At 45.0% G+C, this 18,552-nt stretch overlaps 3 protein-coding genes across 4 annotated transcripts in view; all 3 read left to right on the forward strand.

Annotated features, from left to right (window-relative positions):
- Positions 1 to 461: 461 nt before the first annotated feature.
- Positions 462 to 7,265, forward strand: LOC109758344 (uncharacterized). The gene is made up of 11 exons (XM_020317509.3): positions 462 to 880; positions 1,610 to 1,704; positions 1,838 to 1,991; positions 2,661 to 2,726; positions 2,819 to 2,958; positions 3,698 to 3,824; positions 4,682 to 4,827; positions 5,619 to 5,754; positions 6,146 to 6,230; positions 6,366 to 6,628; positions 6,769 to 7,265. The coding sequence occupies exons 1-11, from the start codon at positions 542 to 544 to the stop codon at positions 6,886 to 6,888; spliced, it is 1,671 nt and encodes a 556-aa protein (XP_020173098.1). The 5' UTR covers positions 462 to 541; the 3' UTR covers positions 6,889 to 7,265.
- A 5,758-nt stretch (positions 7,266 to 13,023) lies between these two features.
- LOC109756881 (uncharacterized) lies at positions 13,024 to 15,363 on the forward strand. 2 transcript variants are annotated; one of them, XM_020316592.4, is made up of 5 exons: positions 13,024 to 13,274; positions 13,359 to 13,479; positions 14,152 to 14,219; positions 14,975 to 15,139; positions 15,238 to 15,363. In XM_020316592.4, exons 1-4 carry the CDS (start codon positions 13,101 to 13,103, stop codon positions 15,095 to 15,097), a joined length of 486 nt encoding a protein of 161 aa, XP_020172181.1. In that variant the 5' UTR covers positions 13,024 to 13,100; the 3' UTR covers positions 15,098 to 15,139; positions 15,238 to 15,363. The 2 variants fall into 2 exon arrangements, with proteins under 2 accessions (XP_020172181.1, XP_020171579.1); XM_020315990.4 differs by having other exon boundaries at positions 14,975 to 15,363.
- The window catches only part of LOC141021595 (fatty acyl-CoA reductase 2, chloroplastic-like), a 4,161-nt gene continuing 825 nt past the window's right edge, over positions 15,217 to 18,552 (forward strand). The window contains exons 1-5 of the mRNA XM_073497440.1: positions 15,217 to 15,247; positions 17,436 to 17,539; positions 17,609 to 17,808; positions 17,905 to 18,005; positions 18,129 to 18,341. Coding sequence (XP_073353541.1) covers positions 15,217 to 15,247; positions 17,436 to 17,539; positions 17,609 to 17,808; positions 17,905 to 18,005; positions 18,129 to 18,341 — 649 coding nt within the window. The remainder of the gene's footprint in view (positions 15,248 to 17,435; positions 17,540 to 17,608; positions 17,809 to 17,904; positions 18,006 to 18,128; positions 18,342 to 18,552) is intronic.

Genomic DNA, 18,552 nt, shown 5'->3' on the forward strand with positions numbered 1-18,552 from the left:
GGCCACGTACATGCGGATGCCAGTTGAACTTTTTTTAGCACCGGTCACACAGTGTAGGAGATTTGGCATCGACGCCAGCTCGGGCCCAAGCACATATAAACTAGTAATAAATTACCCAATAAACAGTGTCTTGGGCTGTTGGTTCTCGTAAGAAAGGACAGTGACATGCTTACTTTACTAGCTCAACAAATTTGGCACCGAAGCAAGTAGAAGCATTGATGCCTAGAATTTTTTACTTGGCACCGGACTGGACAATGTAGGGCATCAGTGCTAAATGTCAAAAAGCAAACTTGGCACCGGTTATGGCTTACATAGTGGAAGGCCTCAGGGCCAGGGCCCAAACCCACTGGCCGCCCAAACGCCCTGCCGCAGCCCGGCCATGTGAGCCCAAACGTTCTGCGTCCGGGTGGGGTTTTGTGCAATTAATAAACCAGACCTACGTTCAACTAAAAAAAAAACCACACCTACGCTCACCCGTTCCGCATTGCGTGCGCCCTCGCAGTCGAACGGCCTCGCCACCCCCGCTCCTCTCCTCTCGCCCATGCCCGCCACCGCCGAAGAAGCTGCCATGGCGGCCGGCGACACGGGCGCGCCCGCGGCGGGCGGAGCGGGGAAGGACGGCGAGCCCGAGTCGCCGCGGGAGCCGGACCCCGATCACCACGCTCCGGTGTCGCCGGGCGCTTCCGAAGAGGAAGAGGGCGCCAGCGGCGCGGTCGAGGCGGGGCAGGACGACGACGCGCCTGACCCGGAGGACGAGCCGGAGGAGGGCGGTGACGCCACGGAGGACGATATGGACGAGGAGGAGGAGGAGGAGGAGGAGGGGGACGAGGACGAGGAGGACGCCCCGACGCACCTGCCGTTCGCGCCCGCGGAGGAAGAGGTACGCGGCCTCGCCTCGCCTCCCACCCATCTCCCCGCCTCGCGTCCCCTCTGCGGCGGGACGAGGGTTTTTGCGTCGCTCGTGCCGTCTCCATTTCCCTCGCGCTCTCGCGAGCATTCCGTCGAGCAGTTGGTGTGCGCTTCGAGGGCGACCGCTGTTGTTCGAAAAACTAGGTGATTCCGTGCCTCAGGGTGAGCGAGGACAGCCCACACGGCACGTTGTGCTCGATGCTGGTTGAATCCTCCTCCATCCATGGGACAGAGGGTGAATTCCTTCCTGGGGAACATCCATCTTGCATTTCCTTTGCTATTGTGATTTGTGGGCCATGCAATTTGCATTTACAGCTGAGAACTGCCACTATGTTTACATGCCCAAATCTGTTGTTACAACTGGAGTTTAATTGCAACTGTTGTGGAGCAATTGTTTCTAGATGATGTCAATTTGCATTTACAGCTGAGTACTGTGAATATGGCACTCGAATGTACTCCCTACATAGTTATTACAACTGGAGTTTACTTACCAAGCAACTGCTTATCGTGAACATGAAACTTTAATGCACATAGTTTTCCCAATTGGTGTTTAGTTACCCTGTTTAGTTGCTTTGTCATCAATATTTTCATTCAGATGCCTTGTCAGGAAGATGTAAATAGTTGCCAAACATGCTCCCTTGGAATTATAGTAATATCGTGTTGTCTTAATGTTCAATCTTCTGGTTGTAATTATCTGCAGTCACTTGAGGAGACAACTACAGTTGATCCAAGCTATACTATCTCTCTTATAAGGCAACTAATACCTAAGGGATCCAGTGTGGAGAAAGAGTTCAGGTGAGTGGTACTTCCAGATTTCCCCCCATTAAGTTTGTTTAGCAATGAAGGCTGTTATTAAAACGACCTGGTTGTCCTAATAATGTCTACCTCATGCAAAAACTGACAAGCAAAGGGTCAATTCTGATGACAGGGATTCAACGCAACCGGATAACACGGATCCTTCTGAGAAAAGTGACAAGCAGGGTCTTCCAGAAGAAAGGAGTGTCAGTCCTAAGGATCAGTTGGAAGAGTGTGGTTGTATTCTGTGGGATCTTGCGGCTAGTGAACCTCAAGCAGAACTTATGGTATTTATCTGCATCATTCTCTTGTATAAGGATGTATTTCTTATATAGGTTTCTCATAAACAGAAGGTGGACCGTTTTGCTATATGAAACTTGTTTATTGCTGCTCAATTTTTTACTGAACAAGATACTAGCAAGCAGGAAGTGTGAGAGATTTTGATTGCCTTATCTGCACTGGCTTTAGACATTTTGGATGTCCTGGATTTCAATACGATGTGGTTGGCTTGTTAGATCAATTAGGAGTAGATAAGCAAAAAATTAAGGTGGATAACTGTAATTGTTTCATTCTTTTAGTTTTGTAGCTCCTTTGTGCTTATATTTTATCTTCCTGGTCCTGAATTTTAGTTCTGTATCTGTTTATTGTAGCAAATTCTTTACTATAATTTGCGAACCATATAAATTATTGCTGGTGATAGCTACTTGTAGTGTGAATGCTTATGTCATAATAGCATGCTAATTCTAACAAACATTTTAAATCAAAGAATGGCCAGGTTGCAGTAAGTCAAAAGTATTTTCCTAAATCCTAATTGATCTAAGAGCAAATCAAGTGTTCAAAGGAACTACAAAAGGAAATTAAGGCATAATAAACAGAATTATCCACCTTCCTTTATACCTTAGTAATTGTGCATCTTCTGCTGCTTGCTAACAACACATTATATTTAACCCTTGCAGATTAATAACCTTGTGATTGAAGTGCTTTTGGAAAACCTTCGTACGGCAAATTCTTCTAGGGTGAAGGTGAAATGAAATTTTCCTCTACTGCTACCTCCTCTCTTTTTGCTAAGCATGTATTAAAGTATCTTGTTTCTTTGAATCTTTTGTCCCTGCAGGAACTTTGTCTTGGAATCATGGGAAACTTAGTCTGTCATGAATCTCTAGTTGCTGCAATCTCTTTGAAAAAAGGTTTAATTGCAACTGTCGTGGAGCAATTGTTTCTAGATGATGTCAAATGCCTTTCTGAAACATTCAGGTTGGGTATCTTTGGGATTAAGTTTTTTTTTTTGCCGGACTCAAAGTTATTATTTAGAACCATTTTATTTATTTATCAGCCGTTTGACAAGCTGTTTACTATTCTAGCATTTCAAGATATTCCATCCTGTGAAATTTAAGTCTTATCATGTGAAATAGATCTTGGTAGTTTAGCTCAGCACACACATGATTACCATGTTGATATATTATTTATGTTCTTGAATTTGTGCGTTTTGTATTGGTCAGATACCCATTCAATTTTACCACATAACTGTGCAAATGCCCACATGCAAAACTACACATCCTTACATCACATGTTACATGCATCATACCTACATTTGGACATACCCAATCAATCACAAGTTGTTGAACTTGTGGATGAAAATGCTTGAACATACAGCACTTTTGCAAAAATATAACCATTTTCAACTGTGTTAGTAGGTTATGTACTTATGTTATTAATCATTTGGGGGATAGGAGCTAAGTAAATTTAGATTTTGTTTTTCTTGATAATTTAATTTTCTATTGTCGATGTTCAAAACTTGGAGAAGCTGCTTTCTAGTTGTTCTGAGTTTTAGACAATGAGAACTGAGAAGTTCCATCTATGCTCTGTTCTTTTTTGCTTATTTTGACTTGTGTTGCTGTCTGTAAAAAAAATTCTTACACCCCAAGATAGTTGGAATGAGTATTGTTGCTAAATTTCATCAGTGGTGCATCCTCACACAGTTTTTCTTAGACAGGTTGTTGGCTGCCATTCTTCGGTCCAGTGCATATGTTTCTTGGGCTCAAGCTCTTTTACCTGATGAGATTCTTTCACGTATTCTACGGATAGTTGGGAAGACAGATAATGCTACATTACTTGAAAAGGTATTCTACTGAATTCGTATATGCAACTTGTTGTGACTGCATATGTACTGAATTCGTATATGCAGCTTGTTGTGACTAATCCGTAGAGTTGGTCCTCACAACTTTAGTGACTTCTGTTCTTTTTAAATTGAATTTTGACATATATGGATACATTATATTTCTTTTGTTGGACTTGTGTAACATAAATTGTTTAAATCATCTTAGCTCATTCTTCTATACGTGATGGTTAGGCATGTGTGTTTACCTGCTTAACTCTTTTATCAGTTCACCATATCCTGAGGTAGTTTCAAGAAGGTCGTCATCAAATAGTTTCTATGGACTGTTTCATCTTCCCAAACACTTCTTAGTTGTATGGTCCGGTCTTACTCATTGCTACCATATCCATGTTATCCGAACAATGTAGAATTATCCTTGGTCAGAATGAGGTCCTATTTTTTTCCATGGCAATTGCTTGGTTCTCTTCTGTGAAAATTCTTCTCTTAGGAGGATATCTGAATTTTTTTGACTGCATTTTGGTAACAGTTAATACTCTTGAGAAACATGTGACTGCAAATTGCAATTTTATCAAACTTTTAGCTGCAGAGGTCTTATGGTCTTTGAACTAGCATCTAGTATTTGCTTATTGTTCTACAATAACTTTTATAGCAGTGAAAGCCTTTATTTTCCTACAATTATACTGTAAAACTGATGTTGCCTATTGTTATGTGTTGTATGATTCGGTTGAAATTGTCAGCTCAGCCGAACTATCACAACTACTTTCATCTTATTATACTATGGTTCAGCTGAAAAATTCCCATCCTTTATATTTGCATGTGTTCAACTGTTTGGTTATTTCTTATGTGAATTACTGGTCGCAGATCATTGACTTCCTATCAACTATCATTGATAATCGAGATGTGATTGCTATGCTTATCCAGCCCTTGCTTAAACTGGGTTTAGTTGACCGTATTATTGGGTTACTAACAACTGAGCTTGAAAGATCACCGGATGAGAAGCTAGACAGGTATGTTGAACTAACTTGAAATTCGGCAAGATTTTCATTTTATAAAAGTTATCTGTTACAAATTTTGAACTAGTATTATTGTTCAAGGTATCATGGAAGCTTCTCCTATGTTCTCCCTCCATTCCAAAATGCAAGGTGTATTAATTTTGAGAAAAGTCAAACATATATAGGTTTGGTCAAATAGAAAAGCGTTTGACCTTTTGAAAAACTAATACACTTTACATTTTAGGTTGGAGGGAGTATTTGGTAAACTTTCTGTAGTTTAAGAATAAATCATAAGAAAAACACCTAAGGGCCTGTTTGGATATGTGGTATTTGGTAAACTTTCTGTAGTTTAAGAATAAATCATAAGAAAAACACCTAAGGGCCTGTTTGGATATGTGGTATTTCTCTGGAGATTTATGGCATTCAGTTCGATTATGGGCTGAATGCTGAAGCTCCCAAAACAGTTGTGTAAGGAACCCTCAAGGATTTGAATCCTCCATAGTCCCGTTTAAAGTCATTGTTTCAAAGAGATCCTTAAAGCTTCATAGAATATTTTTTATATTTCATGTCTTCTAGACAAAGTTTAGGTCCTTAACCTGTCTTCTGAGATGCGGCCATTTGTTGTTTTCCAATAATATGGTCTGACCATTATAAATTTCTTACATTCCCACTTCCTAGTTTTAATTTAATAGGACTGTAGCTGCATTTCTCTGTCACCTGCGATAACCCTTCTTAGTTTTTGAATTTTGAATTAACAACCTGGGACAGTAATGGATTTACCTTACCTTTTTCTTAACACGTTTCAGATCGGGTTCTCTTGATTTGGTCCTTCACTTCATGGAAGAATTATCAGCCATACACTGTGTTTCAAAGGCAATGACATCGAATGACCGGCTGATTAAAGTGCTAGTTAACATGATCAAGTCGCCAGATAAAGTTGAGGTGAGCATGTTTGCCACCGCTACCATTTCATATATTTGTTCATCAGCCCGGGCGAATTCTGGTTCATACATTTTGGAAGAAATGCATTATGTTGTTTCCTCCTTGGTACCGAATTGTTAGCTTGGCCAACTCATAACTCTTAACAAGCAAGCAGTTCCGGTTTTTCGATTTTCAGTAAATCATGAAAAAAAATCCTGAAATTTGAAGAAACATTTCTTGCCTCTTCCATTTGTACATTTGGCAAACTTCACCTTGCATTAATTCTTGTGAGTCCCCACCCTACAACCTCAATGGTGACCTAGGATGTTTCACTTGAAAGATCTGTAGATTGGGATGTAGGAATGCAAGTCAAGCATGGTAATTGTATTCTTATTCACAAACTCTTCTTCAGGTTGCAAGCTATTGTGCTTCGGTGGTGATCGTAATATCAAATATTTTGACAGATGGAAAGCATTTGGTGCCTAAGATATCCCGTGGTAGGCACATTTTTTCTTAGCACTTATCTTATTTTCTAAGCAACTATCGTATTTGCTAAGCAGTGCACTGCATGACTTGAAATCAACGTTTCCATTTAGTGCCATTACAGTGATCCAGTCTCTCAATTGTTTCAGATTTACCGTTCCTGGAGGGCCTACTTGAAGTTCTTCCAGAGGTCCCTGATGATGACCAAGCTCGATATGCACTTTGGAGTATCTTAGCGCGTATTCTGGCACAAGTGCAAGCAACTGAGTTGAACTCCTCGTCCCTCGACCGGTTTGCGTCTCTGTTCTCAGGCAAGTTCGGCCTCATCAAAGATGACCTCGAGAATCAGGTGGTTGATGAAGAGAAGTTAACACCTGAGGATGCTCTCCTGAAGGGATGGATATCGAGATGTGTATCCTTCAAAACAATATATACAAGTTGTCCTTCATGGAAATCTAGATCTTAAGCTACATTTACAAACTAACATGATGGGATACATCTTGGCAGCAGCAATCGCATTGTTTTTCCTAAACTACAAAATATCTGTAACAGCTCGTGGCAATCTCCTTCTTCATGGAGAGATGGATCGAGGAGAAGTCCTCCCAGGGGAATGAAGACTCCATCGGCAATGCTCGGGAGGTGCTGAGCTACTGCCAGAAGGCGCTCAGCTAACCGGAAACTCCACTCCACTGACAAGCTTGCTGCGGTTTGTAATCAACGCTGCTGACCTGAGAGAGAATGTGGCATGTGGCCGCTGTGATTTTGGGACCGGGAGTCGGTTATAACCTACTGTCGTTTTAGACTACGGCAACCTGTAAAGAAAATCGGCGAATGGAGATTAACTAGGGGCATGGGTGGGGATATACGAGTTTTGGGCATGGTTGGGGATACGATTTTTTTGGGAGATGTCCGATTGCCAAGTTTGATAAGTCGCAAATTTGGTCTAAATTTTTCGAGAACTATTTCTGTCATCCGAATCGATATGTAAACCTGAGACATAGATGCAGATGTGGTTTTCATCACTACGTTTGAATGCCACTTTTCTCTTACTTTTTGGCGAAAAACTGCACCTACTTTGACTGGAATCAAATCGCCTGACATCGCTATTGTAAAGGCACAAAGCGCGGACTACCATTCTGTACATTCATCCTACAACAGTATTGTAAGTTAGAGAATGAATTTCCCATGAACGCCAAAGCAGATTTCTGTCAGAAAGCAAGACTGTCGCAGTGCCAGTGATTAAACAGGTTAGGGTGTGTGCAATGCGGCGTGGATCTTTGGGTCTCCAGTGCCAGTGCACCTGGATTGAAAAACAAAAGAGAAGTTGCAAAAAAGTCAAAAATTCTCCAGACTTTCTGGAAACAAATGATGTAGTGTTATACTGGTGTTAAAAGTTCGGCGAAGAAATGACTTTCATAGTATTTTGGGTGAATAAAAAGCAAAGCCGGCATTATATAAAAAGGGAAAAGCTTACCTTCAGCTGACCGATCACCTGCGAGCGTCCACCGTGTGACGCCCCCGATTTGACCGTATACTAATCATACACGCAACGTGTACGATCAAGATCAGGGACTCACGGGAAGATATCACAACACAACTCTAAAAATAAAAAAAAGTCATACAAGCATCATAATACAAGCCAGGGACCTCGAGGGCTTGAATACAAGTGCTCGATCATAGACGAGTCAGCGGAAGCAACAATATCTGAGTACAGACATAAGTTAAATAAGTTTGCCTTAAGAAGGCTAGCACAAAAGTAGCAACGATCGAAAAGGCAAGGCCTCCTGCCTGGGGACCTCCTAACTACTCCTCGAAGCCGAACTCCATGTAGAATCATCCTCGGGATCTCTAGCTCCTGGACTCCAGCATCTGGTTGCGACAACCAGGTAGAATGGAAAGGGGAAAAAGAGGGAGAAAAGCAACCGTGAGTACTCATCCAAAGTACTCGCAAGCAAGGAGCTACACTACATATGCATGGGTATATGTGTAAAGGGCCATATCGGTGGACTGAACTGCAGAATGCCAGAATAAGAGGAGGATAGCTAATCCTGTCGAAGACTACGCTTCTGGCAGCCTCCATCTTGCAGCATGTAGAAGAGAGTAGATTGAAGTCCTCCAAGTAGCATCGTATAACATAATCCTACCCGGCGATCCCCTCCTCGTCGCCCTGTTAGAGAGCGATCACCGGGTTGTGTCTGGCACTTGGAAGGGTGTGTTTATTAAGTATCCGGTTCTAGTTGTCATAAGGTCAAGGTACAACTTCAGGTCGTCCTTTTACCGAGGGACACGGCTATTCGAATAGATAAACTTTCCTGCAGGGGTGCACCACATAACCCAACACGCTCGATCCCATTTGACCGGACACACTTTTCTGGGTCATGCCCGGCCTCGTAAGATCAACACGTCGCAGCCCCACCTAGGCACAACAGAGAGGTCAGCACGCCGGTCTAAATCCTATGTGCGCAGGGGTCTGGGCCCATCGCCCATTGCACACCTGCACGTTGCGTACGCGGCCGGAAGCAGACCTAGCCTAGTGGCGTTCCAGTCCAATCCGGCGTGCGCGGCTCGGTCGCTGACGTCACGAAGGCTTCGGCTGATACCACGAAGTCGAGTGCCCATAACTGTTCCCGCGTAGTTGGTTAGTGCGTGTAGACCAAATGGCCAGACTCAGATCAAATACCAAGAACTCGTTAAGCGTGTTATTTTGAAGTAACCGCGGACGCCGACCAGGGCCAGGCCCACCTCTCTCCTAGGTGGTCTCAACCTGCCCTGTCGCTCCGCCACAAAGTAACAGTCGGGCCGTCAGGAACCCAGGCCCACCTCTACCGGGGTGGAGCCACCTGTCCTTTCAGCCCCCTCATCAGAATCACTTGCGGGTACTCCTCGAGCCGACCCGACTTTAGTCACCACATGTATCATGTATAAAGTATAAAGTATATACCCGTGATCACCTCCCGCAGTGATCACGGCCCAGTAGTATAGCATGGCAGACGGACAAGAATGTAGGGCCACTGATGGAAAAACTAGCATCCTATTCTAAGCAGTAGGATAGCAGGTAAGGGTAACAACTGTAGCAACAATGAGAGGCTAAGCAACAGAATAGGATTAACCGAAAGCAGCAACATGCTACACTACTCTAATGCAAGCAGTATAGAGAAGAATAGGCGATATCTGGTGATCAAGGGGGGGGGGGGGCTTGCCTGGTTGCTTTGGCAAGGAAGGGTCGTCGACTCCGTAGTCGAACTGGGGTCGCCTGCAGTCTCGGGGTCTACCGGAAAAAAGTAACGGAGGGGGAACACAATAAATAACAAAGCAATCAAAGCATCACAAAGCGTAACATGGCAATACGCGGTGCTAGGTGTGCCCTAACGCGGTAGTAGGTGATACCGACGAAGAGGGGAAACATCCGGGAAAGTATCCCCGGCGTTTCGCGTTTTCGAACAGATGAACCGGAGGGGGAAAGTTGCGTGTTTGCTATGCTAGGGATGTGTGGTGAACGAAAGGGCTGCGTATCCGGATTCGTCTCGTCGTTCTGAGCAACTTTCATGTAGAAAGTATTTTCATCCGAGATACGGATTAATTTATATGATTTTTCAAAGGTTTAACCATATTCTAGAAATTATTATTAATTCGAAAATAAACAGGAAATTGCTAGGTGTACCCAGCCTTGTGTACACAGAAGTGTAACAAAGGGTGACATGTGGGTCCAGGGGGTCCCAGTTGACCAGTCAACGTTTGACTGGTCAACAGGGGTGGGGCCCTCCTGTCATTGACTGTTTTAGTCTACTCTAACAGTTTAGTTATCTAAGCTAGGTGGTCACCCTAATTAAGCTTAATTAATTAAGTTAATTAACCGTTTAACTAATTAATTAATTACTTTTATTAGTATAAATTGTTTTTACATTTTTTTAGTAAACAGGGGGGCGTGGGGCCCCGTTGTCATAGGCCCCTGGGCTTTAACGAGCGCGCGGGTTCGTGCGAAGCCTCCTGGGGTGCGACCGCAGCCCGCATGGGCGCACGCCCAGGGGCATGGCCGTGGCCACAGCAGGAGTGGCCGGTGCTGGTCGGCGGCAGAGGCCGCGGGCGGGGCCGACGAGGACGACCGCCGATGCGGCCAAACAGCGGACGGACGGGCGCGGCGCTAGGCAGAGCAGCAGGTGGGCGCGGCGGCCGGAGACAAGGCCAGGGGCGGGATCACGATGGACGGTGCGGGGAGGCGGCAGAAGCACCAGGAGGCGGCGACGGCAGCGGCGTCGCGGGATGCACGGGAGCACGGCCGAAGGCCAACGGCGCGCGCGGCCACCTACGACGACAGAGACGAGGGGGAAGGAGGGGGAATCAGCGGGGGCTCACAGCAGAGCGTAGGGGACGGCAGTGGGCTCGGGGAGACGCGGTAGCGAGCGATGTGCGGCGGTGTAGAGGGCGCCGGCGTCGTGTGGCGGCGACTTGGGGCGACGGTGTCCAGGCGGTGGGGCGCGGCTCGATCCGGCGGCCTCGGGGGCGGTGACGGGGCGAGGCGACGGCGGCGAGGTGAGGCGGCGCCGAGGACGGGCGCCGGCGTCGAGGAGTGGGCGGCGCGGTCACCGAGGAGAGGCGGCGCGGTCGGGACGAGGCCGATGGGGGCGATGGGATCGGGGCACTCGCCCGATCCAGATCACGCGATGGGGGGGGATGAGGATCGTGGGGAGAGGGGTTAGGGTTTCGGGGGGTTGGCCAAATAGGCCAACGGGCGTGTGGGAGTGGGCCGGCCTGGCCGGCAAAGGCCAGTTGGGCCACGAGGCCCACGAGGGCGGGGGGTTTCTCCTCTTTTTATTTTTATTCTTTTCCAGTTTCTTTTATTTATTTTTCTTTTCTGTTTTATTTTATTACTAGTAGATCTTAGTTTTATAAAAATATGAGACCAACACTTAAATTAGTGTTTTAAATTACCCCTCTGCCACAAGAAGTTTCACACTTTAATAAAATAGGTTTATATTTGTTTGCTATTTAAAAGCATGTAATAAATATTTTTAGCCCCTGTTTTAATTAGTTAAAGGCATTAAACCACTTTGCAAAGATGTCGGTTCACAACCATAATTAGCTATGGAATTTTCCACACTTTGAACATTTTACTATGCATGTTTGACAAATTTGAATTTTTGACTTTAAAGTTGAATTTGAATACGAACAGTGATTTGGATCAAGTGAGGATTGGCAACGGTAATGTGATGACGTGGCACCATTAATAGAGGTTTATTGTAGCTTAATTATCCGGGCGTCACACACCGCCTCCGCGTCCATCAGATTGACTCTTCATCATACGGTCGAGAGCAAGCCCCTCACTGAGCCTTTGTTTCAGAAACAAGAGTTTGCAACTGGCCACACTCATGCGGCTGGGAGGGTGACGACGGCGAAGATTCTAGCCGGATCTCGCCGGATCTGAGGAGGATGGCGCGAGGGGACGTCCGGGAGCGGCGGGGGCCGAGACTCGTGCGGCTAGGAGGGCGACGACGACAAGGTTTCCGGCCGGATCTCACCGGATCCGATGAGGATGGCACGTGGGCAAGAGGCAGAGACGTCCGCGAGCGGCGGGGGCTCGACTCAATGAGGTTCGACGGGGTTGGAGGCGAGTTTTACAGCGAGGACCGCGACGGAGAGACAGAGGAAGACCGAAAAAACAGACAGAACAAGAGGGATGGCGGCAAGGCATCCTGGTCAGAGGTATGGAGCTCGCCGGCGGTGGCGCAAAGGCGGGCATGGGCGGCGCCGATCCTCCATCGCCACCATCTAGAAGAACCCGCGATGAACACACTGGAGCTTTTTTTTTTTGCAACTTCCTCTCTGTTGCAAGATTTTCTGTAACATTAATCATGTTGCAAAACATTTTTTCTGTAACATCATACGAAGGCGACGACCAGAAAAGTTATGCAACATTACCACTGTTGCAAAGTTTTTCTGCAACAAGACCTTCGTTGCAAAAGTTTCCTGCCACAAGACATGTGTTATAAAGATTTATGCAACGAGACCTCTGTTGCGAAACAATTTTGCAACAACAGGTTTGTTGCGGTGGTGAAAGGCGCGCTATGCCGCACGATTGCGTCACATCAGACGGCTCGCGAGGCGACGGATCTTTTTAAAAGGCCTGCCGACCGACGCGTAGCACGGCCCTTTTAAAAAGCTAATTATTCACACTTTTTGTACTTGCAAAATCTTTCTTTTTTTGCCCTGAAGTCGACTATGAATTTTGTTTTTCTCCATTGTAGCCCGTAATGGCAGAAAGGTTCAGTTTTATTGTAAGAAACCCAAGGTCCAGTGCTATTAAGTTTTTTTAGGGAAGCAGCACTGGTTTTTCTCTTTTTTAGAAAAAGCAAGGTTTAGGTCGGTCAGGTGTAACTAGTATCATCTTGATATTGAATATTACCTTTACCAACAATTTAGGTTTTTGAGTTGGGATTAATTTTCAAGTTTAAATCATCACGATTCCTGTGGCAGTTTTCAAGTTATTCATCTCCCAAAAGTGACAGTATGTGGCGACGGCAATGGTCGTTCGATGGTCCATGGACCTCGATGTAATTTATGTTTAAGGTGTTTTGTATTTTCGGTGAATCTTTATAATAGATCCGATCTTTTCGCAAAAAAGAAGAAGTTACAATATGTAGTTTTTTTATGGAAGCAGTACTAGTTACTCCCCTCCGATTCGTATTAATTGTCGCTCATACTACCATTTCGAAAGATGTGTTTTTTTTAGCTCATGAAAGCCCGTACCACAATTATTGGGGCCTTTCACCGTCCGAGCCCAGTCTAAAAGCCCGCATCGATTATGTCCGGCCCTTCCAACCATTTGCGCCCACAAGGCCGCAACTGCCAGCAGCAAGACAGGAATCGCAACCGCGAGCCGGTGAGAAATGGAGGGACGCCCCCGCGGCGGCGGCGGCGGCCGGACCGCCATGGACTACTCGCTGGCGGCGCTGAAGCTCTTCGCCTCGCAGCTGGCGGGCTCCACCACGGCCCCCTCCTCCGAGGGCTCCTCCCCCGCGCAGATGCTCTTCGGCATCCGCTTCCAGCGCGCCTGGATCCAGGTCCCGTCTTCTTCCCCGTCCCGTCCCTTCCTTTCCTTTGCTCGGAGCCTTTGCCCTGCCCTGACGGCTCGCTGCGGCAGGCAGGGCGTGGTGGTGCGCGCGGACTACAGCGTCGGCGACGGGAGGCTGTTCGTGGATGACGGCTCCTGCGTCACCGAGCTCATGCTCCGGCCCGAGGATGCCAAGGGCCAGCCCTGGCGCCCAGGTTCTCCCAATCTCTCCCCCACTTTTTCTTGCCTTCTCCGTTTCTCAGATATGATTGATGATGTGTCTGTTGAGTGTTGACTAACTTTGCTTGTGCTGCAACATTGTTCATGTAGTAGTAGTAGTAGTTTTGCTGCTGTTGCTTAGTAGCATTAGCTGTATGCCTGTATTTCCCCTGAAAAAAAAAACCGTATCATGTACGAAACTGCATGCGAAGACAACCTAGAATTTACTTTAGAACCCCCTCCGGATGATCGATGCAAGAGTTGAACAATTCCAGCCACCATCAAAATGCTCTGCAGGTGTACTCTTTGCAGTAGAGGCTCTTTACCACAAGATGGCCTCATGAAGTAATTCATTCATTATTATCAGACCTGGTAAAAATGCTACAGTAGTACTCCCCCCGTTCTGAGATGTTCTAACTTTCCTCTGAATCGGATGTATATACACGTGTTTTAGTGTGTTTGTTCACCCGTTTCAGTCCGCACGCAGTCCCCATATGAAACATCCAAAACGTCTTATAATTTGGAACGGAGGCGATAACTTTTCTTTGATAGTTTTTAAAATGCTTTCACTCTGTTCTTGTTCTGGGGGCCCGACCGCCTCTTTTCTTTTGCAAGCTAATTCATGATTTCTTTACTCTACCTGATTGATGGCTCTATTTTATGCGTAGGGATGTATGTGCTCATTATTGGGGCATATATTGCACCCCAGTCTACGGAAAGTCTGCCGATGGTCAAGGTTCCGTCTCCCTCTCTTACTCTCTTTATGCATCCTTGCTTGCTATTTCTATCCGCATACTGAGAAGAATTTCTGCGACAAGTAATTCGGGACAGAGGGAGTATTTGATGCAAACTTCAGTTTGGAATCATTTGTTTGCTTGAGCCGAGTAGTCTCACTCGTGGGAGTGGTTCATCCTTTAACTTCGATTAATAGCACCCATGATTTCGGGCCTGGCATCCTTCAAACTGCAGTGCATATTTTATTGACAAAGTGTGACGGTCCTAGATTTGTTGAAGTTTGACTATGTCAGTTTTGCAACTTATCATTCGAACATATCGAGAATAACAGAAAGTTCAGTAATGGCAATACATGCTGCCGTAGTGCCTGTAATCATCATGATATTAGATTATTACAAGAGCTATCTAATGTATGGATGGGTAATCTTGACATGTAATGTTTCCCATGCTTCTTTAGATCCAGCATCTGGTACATCTCAGTATACTACAAGAAAAAAGTGGGAAGCAGTTTTTTGGATTCCTTTTTGTTTGACTCCCTAGATTATCATTAGATTATGTGTTCAGCGTCCAGTTAATTGCCACTTTACCATGGCTTACCAATGCAAATCAAAATGACAGTTTCTGTCTGAAGTAGGTGGTTACTGTCTGTATTCTCAATGCTTACCACACGTGAGATTTCATTGGAATATCCTGCATCACGGTGCACGTTGTCGGCTACATCTCTTACTTAAGCATCCCTGGACTTGATCGCTGCAGGTGCACAAGATAGTGGATCTCTCAGCGCAGCCGGACCGTGAAGCGATGTGGTACATGGAAGTCGCCGAGGCGTACAACTTCTTCTACAAGGCTGACGCCTCTGGGGTCGGCTCGCCGCCATGAGCACTCCTTGGTCTCTACTGAGTCCTGATGATCAGTTTCGGTGTAGGGCTCTTAACATCACTGCCACTGCTTCCCTCTGTACCCGTGCTTGCGTGGCTGGTGCCCCTGATCTGCTCCTCATGACTGCTGCATTGTCGCAGATTGCTGCTGGTAACTTAAGAGAGTGGCCCCTCTGGTGGTGTGACTTGTTTTTGTCAGATGAACTCTGGTGCACATCCAACAGCGAGAAATTTGATTGGAATCTCTCGACCTTTCATGCGTCATAATGTCTCTTGGCTCTTGAGCAGGGTTCTTCGCTTGGGGTGCGGTCAATTTTGTGAACACGTTATGGTTTGAGCTCACTACACTTACGAGATTCAGTAAAAAAAATCCTAGCATCAGATCCGGCGTCCACGAAGCATTTTGGTTGTCAGAAACAACTGTTTTATTTATATTTAGGAAACTAGCATATAGAACTGTTTTTTGTTTGCGAAAAAGCCTATAGAATTTTTTTTTGTGAAAAAGCATATAGAACTGTTGCAATATCATTTTGGTTAAGAGAAAGGTATGTTTTTGGTCCTTCAAGTTTACACAAAGTATACATTTGATCCCTTAAAAAAAGTTGGGCTACATTTCGTCCCTCATGTCTCAAAACCGGTCAAATTTCATCCAAAACAAGATTGGGGCTGAAGTGTCTCTGGTTTTAAATCCCACTTTGCCACGTGGTGGTCAAAGTCAGCTCCACTGCCACGCCATATCTTCTTTTTCTTCTCTCTCCATGGTAGGCCTTTCTATTGGGAACCATTTTTTTCTTTATAACAACACAAAAACTCTTGTTCCAACCTCACCTCAGGTCGAATGAATACGAAAGGGGGATCAATCAAATCAATAAGCCATGAATGAAGTAGTGGGCCTTTCGCCTTATTTCGTTTGACTCGTGGAGCTGAGAAATCTACTTCAAAGAGAGGGAAAGAGTGCTAGTCCGAAAGAACAAGCAAGGGATGAGCGCACGGGAGCGAAATCCGTTGCGCCCACGCGCATACGTTTTCTTGCTGGGTAATTTCTCACAAAGTTTTTGTGTTGTTGATTCCTATTCCTAGGTGTTGTGCTTTTTCCCCTATGCCGCCTATTGGTACTAGTGGAGTAGGATTGGCCTGTAATACAGAACCTATAGGTGGTGTAACCTTTCGCTCAATACTCAAATCTACAATTGAAGCATCTGAGGCTGCATCAATCGAGGATACACGACATAAGGAATTGTTAGATCTCCAAACTGAACTTCGCCTTCACCAAGTGTGGGTTTTCACTGGTCCTAACTAACGGTTGGCAAGCGATCCCCTATTCTGCATCCCGAAGATCAAACGGCCCAGAGCCGGAGCGATCATTCAAGCAAGTTACTCAGCTTGAGTTTTTCAGTCAATCAATAGATTGTGCAGTTTCTTAGTCTTTTGGTCCACGTCTTCATGACTTATAGAAAGGGTTTCTTTCTTTTACAAGATCATGGAAGCTTCAGAAACCATCCGAGATCTTCTGGAAACAAGAAATGTTGCATCAAAGGGTTCAGTGGTCATATCATAGTGAAATCGAGTTTCTTGATTTAGTCGATATCAAATTCCCAACTTAGAAATTCGAAAGGACTAAGATTCTACTTCTTCCTCAAATACTGGGAATGTGGATTCAAGTATGATATCACTATTCCACGGATCTCAAGAGAACGAATTGAACAAGTTTGATGGCTGGAAGAAGATAGGAAATATTCAAACATGTATTGCATTTCATTGATCTCACCCTTTGTTCAGTGCCGCATAAGTACTGACTTCTTGAACAGATACCGGTACCGGTCATGAAGGCTTCGCCCTTCTCAAGTCAAGTGCAGAAGCGAAATCCGTTGAGCAAGAAGCCAGTGATCCCACAACATCAAAGTGATACATATGACATATTGGAAATTAGGCTTAGTTTGTAGCCGTGAATATAGTAATGCACTTATTTATTGATAAATATGTTCTTTCAAGTAGAGCATACTCGGTAGAAAGGAGGTGGCGGAGCTGGGAAGAGGATTATACTTTTTCGATTACTTGGACTTAGAGACCAATTATAGAAAGAAGACAGTAGCTAAATGAGTTTTATGGATCTAGTTTATGAGCAGCTTAACTAGAAAAGCAAGCAGAAGGAATAGAAGAATGAAATGCAGAAATAGGGGAAGGGCGGGTAGCATTTTCAAATGCCAGTTTGAGTGAGACAGTTTCTGTCTGGCCCCCCACTTTTAGGCTGTTCTTCCATTCTGCCTTTGTCTTGCTCTAAGCTACCTGACTTCCTTCCTTTGTTCTTCCATTCTACTTTGTATGATTCTGATCATCAGTTCTTATCGATCCCATTTTAAGGACAAATCCTGATGTTGGTAAAATATACGTGTTGATCAAGGCCAAGGACAATGAAGCAGCCATGAAAAGATTGAAGAACGAGGTATGATGATTACTTCGGACTACTTTCTGTTCTTCATGCAAATGACCATATTTTCCGTCTGCAATACAGGTAGAAGATACTGAGTTGTTCAGATGTTTACAGGAAATCCATGGGAAAAACTACCACAGCTTTGTATTAAGCAAGCAGGTTCCAGTCGTTGGTAATTTCAGGGAAGCCTACATTGGCATTGCTCTTGAGTTAGCCAAAGAGATCGCGGAAGAAGTGGATGTTATCGTAAACTCTGCAGCAAATACCACTTTTGATGAGAGGTTCGTGAAGCTATACTAGTCTTGCACCAAGGATTGCTTCCATTACTAAATGTGTAAGTTCACATTCCATAGCAATAAAAGTACTGCAACTTGCAGGTATGATGTAGCACTAGACATCAACACCGTGGGGCCATTCCAGATAATGAGTTTCGCGCAGCGGTTTCGAAGACTGAAGCTCTTCTTGCAAGTATCAACAGGTCAGAATGCCAAATAAGAGTTTCTTGTGGTCGAAATCAAATGGTAACCTGTTTCTATTAATCTCAAAAGCTTACAAACAAGCTTTAGCAGTATGTTTGCATGTCATGTTTTTGGCCAAACAGCATATGTGAATGGGCAGAGGCAAGGTTTGATACTAGAGAAGCCATTTTGCTTAGGGGATACCATAACAAAGGGGATAGGTTCCTCAGATTTTTCGGCACATCAGAATACCGTGTTGGATATCGAGGCTGAGATCAAGTTGGCTTTTGACTCCAGAAGGCATTCTTCTGCCTCTGCTTCTGTTACTCAAGAAATGAAAGAGTTAGGTAGTCGAGGTATTCTAGTATTTCCCTGTTACTTTCTCATGTCTGTAGATACGAATACACACATGAAGTATTTGATTTGTGCAATTTATTTATTCATAGGGCCAAACTCTATGGTTGGCAAGACACTTATGTGTTCACAAAGGCCATGGGCGAGATGGTCATCAACTGCATGCGAGGAGAGATACCGGTGGTAACAATCAGGCCAAGTGTCATAGAGAGC

The sequence above is a fragment of the Aegilops tauschii genome, chromosome 4 (genome assembly GCF_002575655.3).
Source record: "Aegilops tauschii subsp. strangulata cultivar AL8/78 chromosome 4, Aet v6.0, whole genome shotgun sequence".
Lineage (NCBI taxonomy): Eukaryota > Viridiplantae > Streptophyta > Magnoliopsida > Poales > Poaceae > Aegilops > Aegilops tauschii.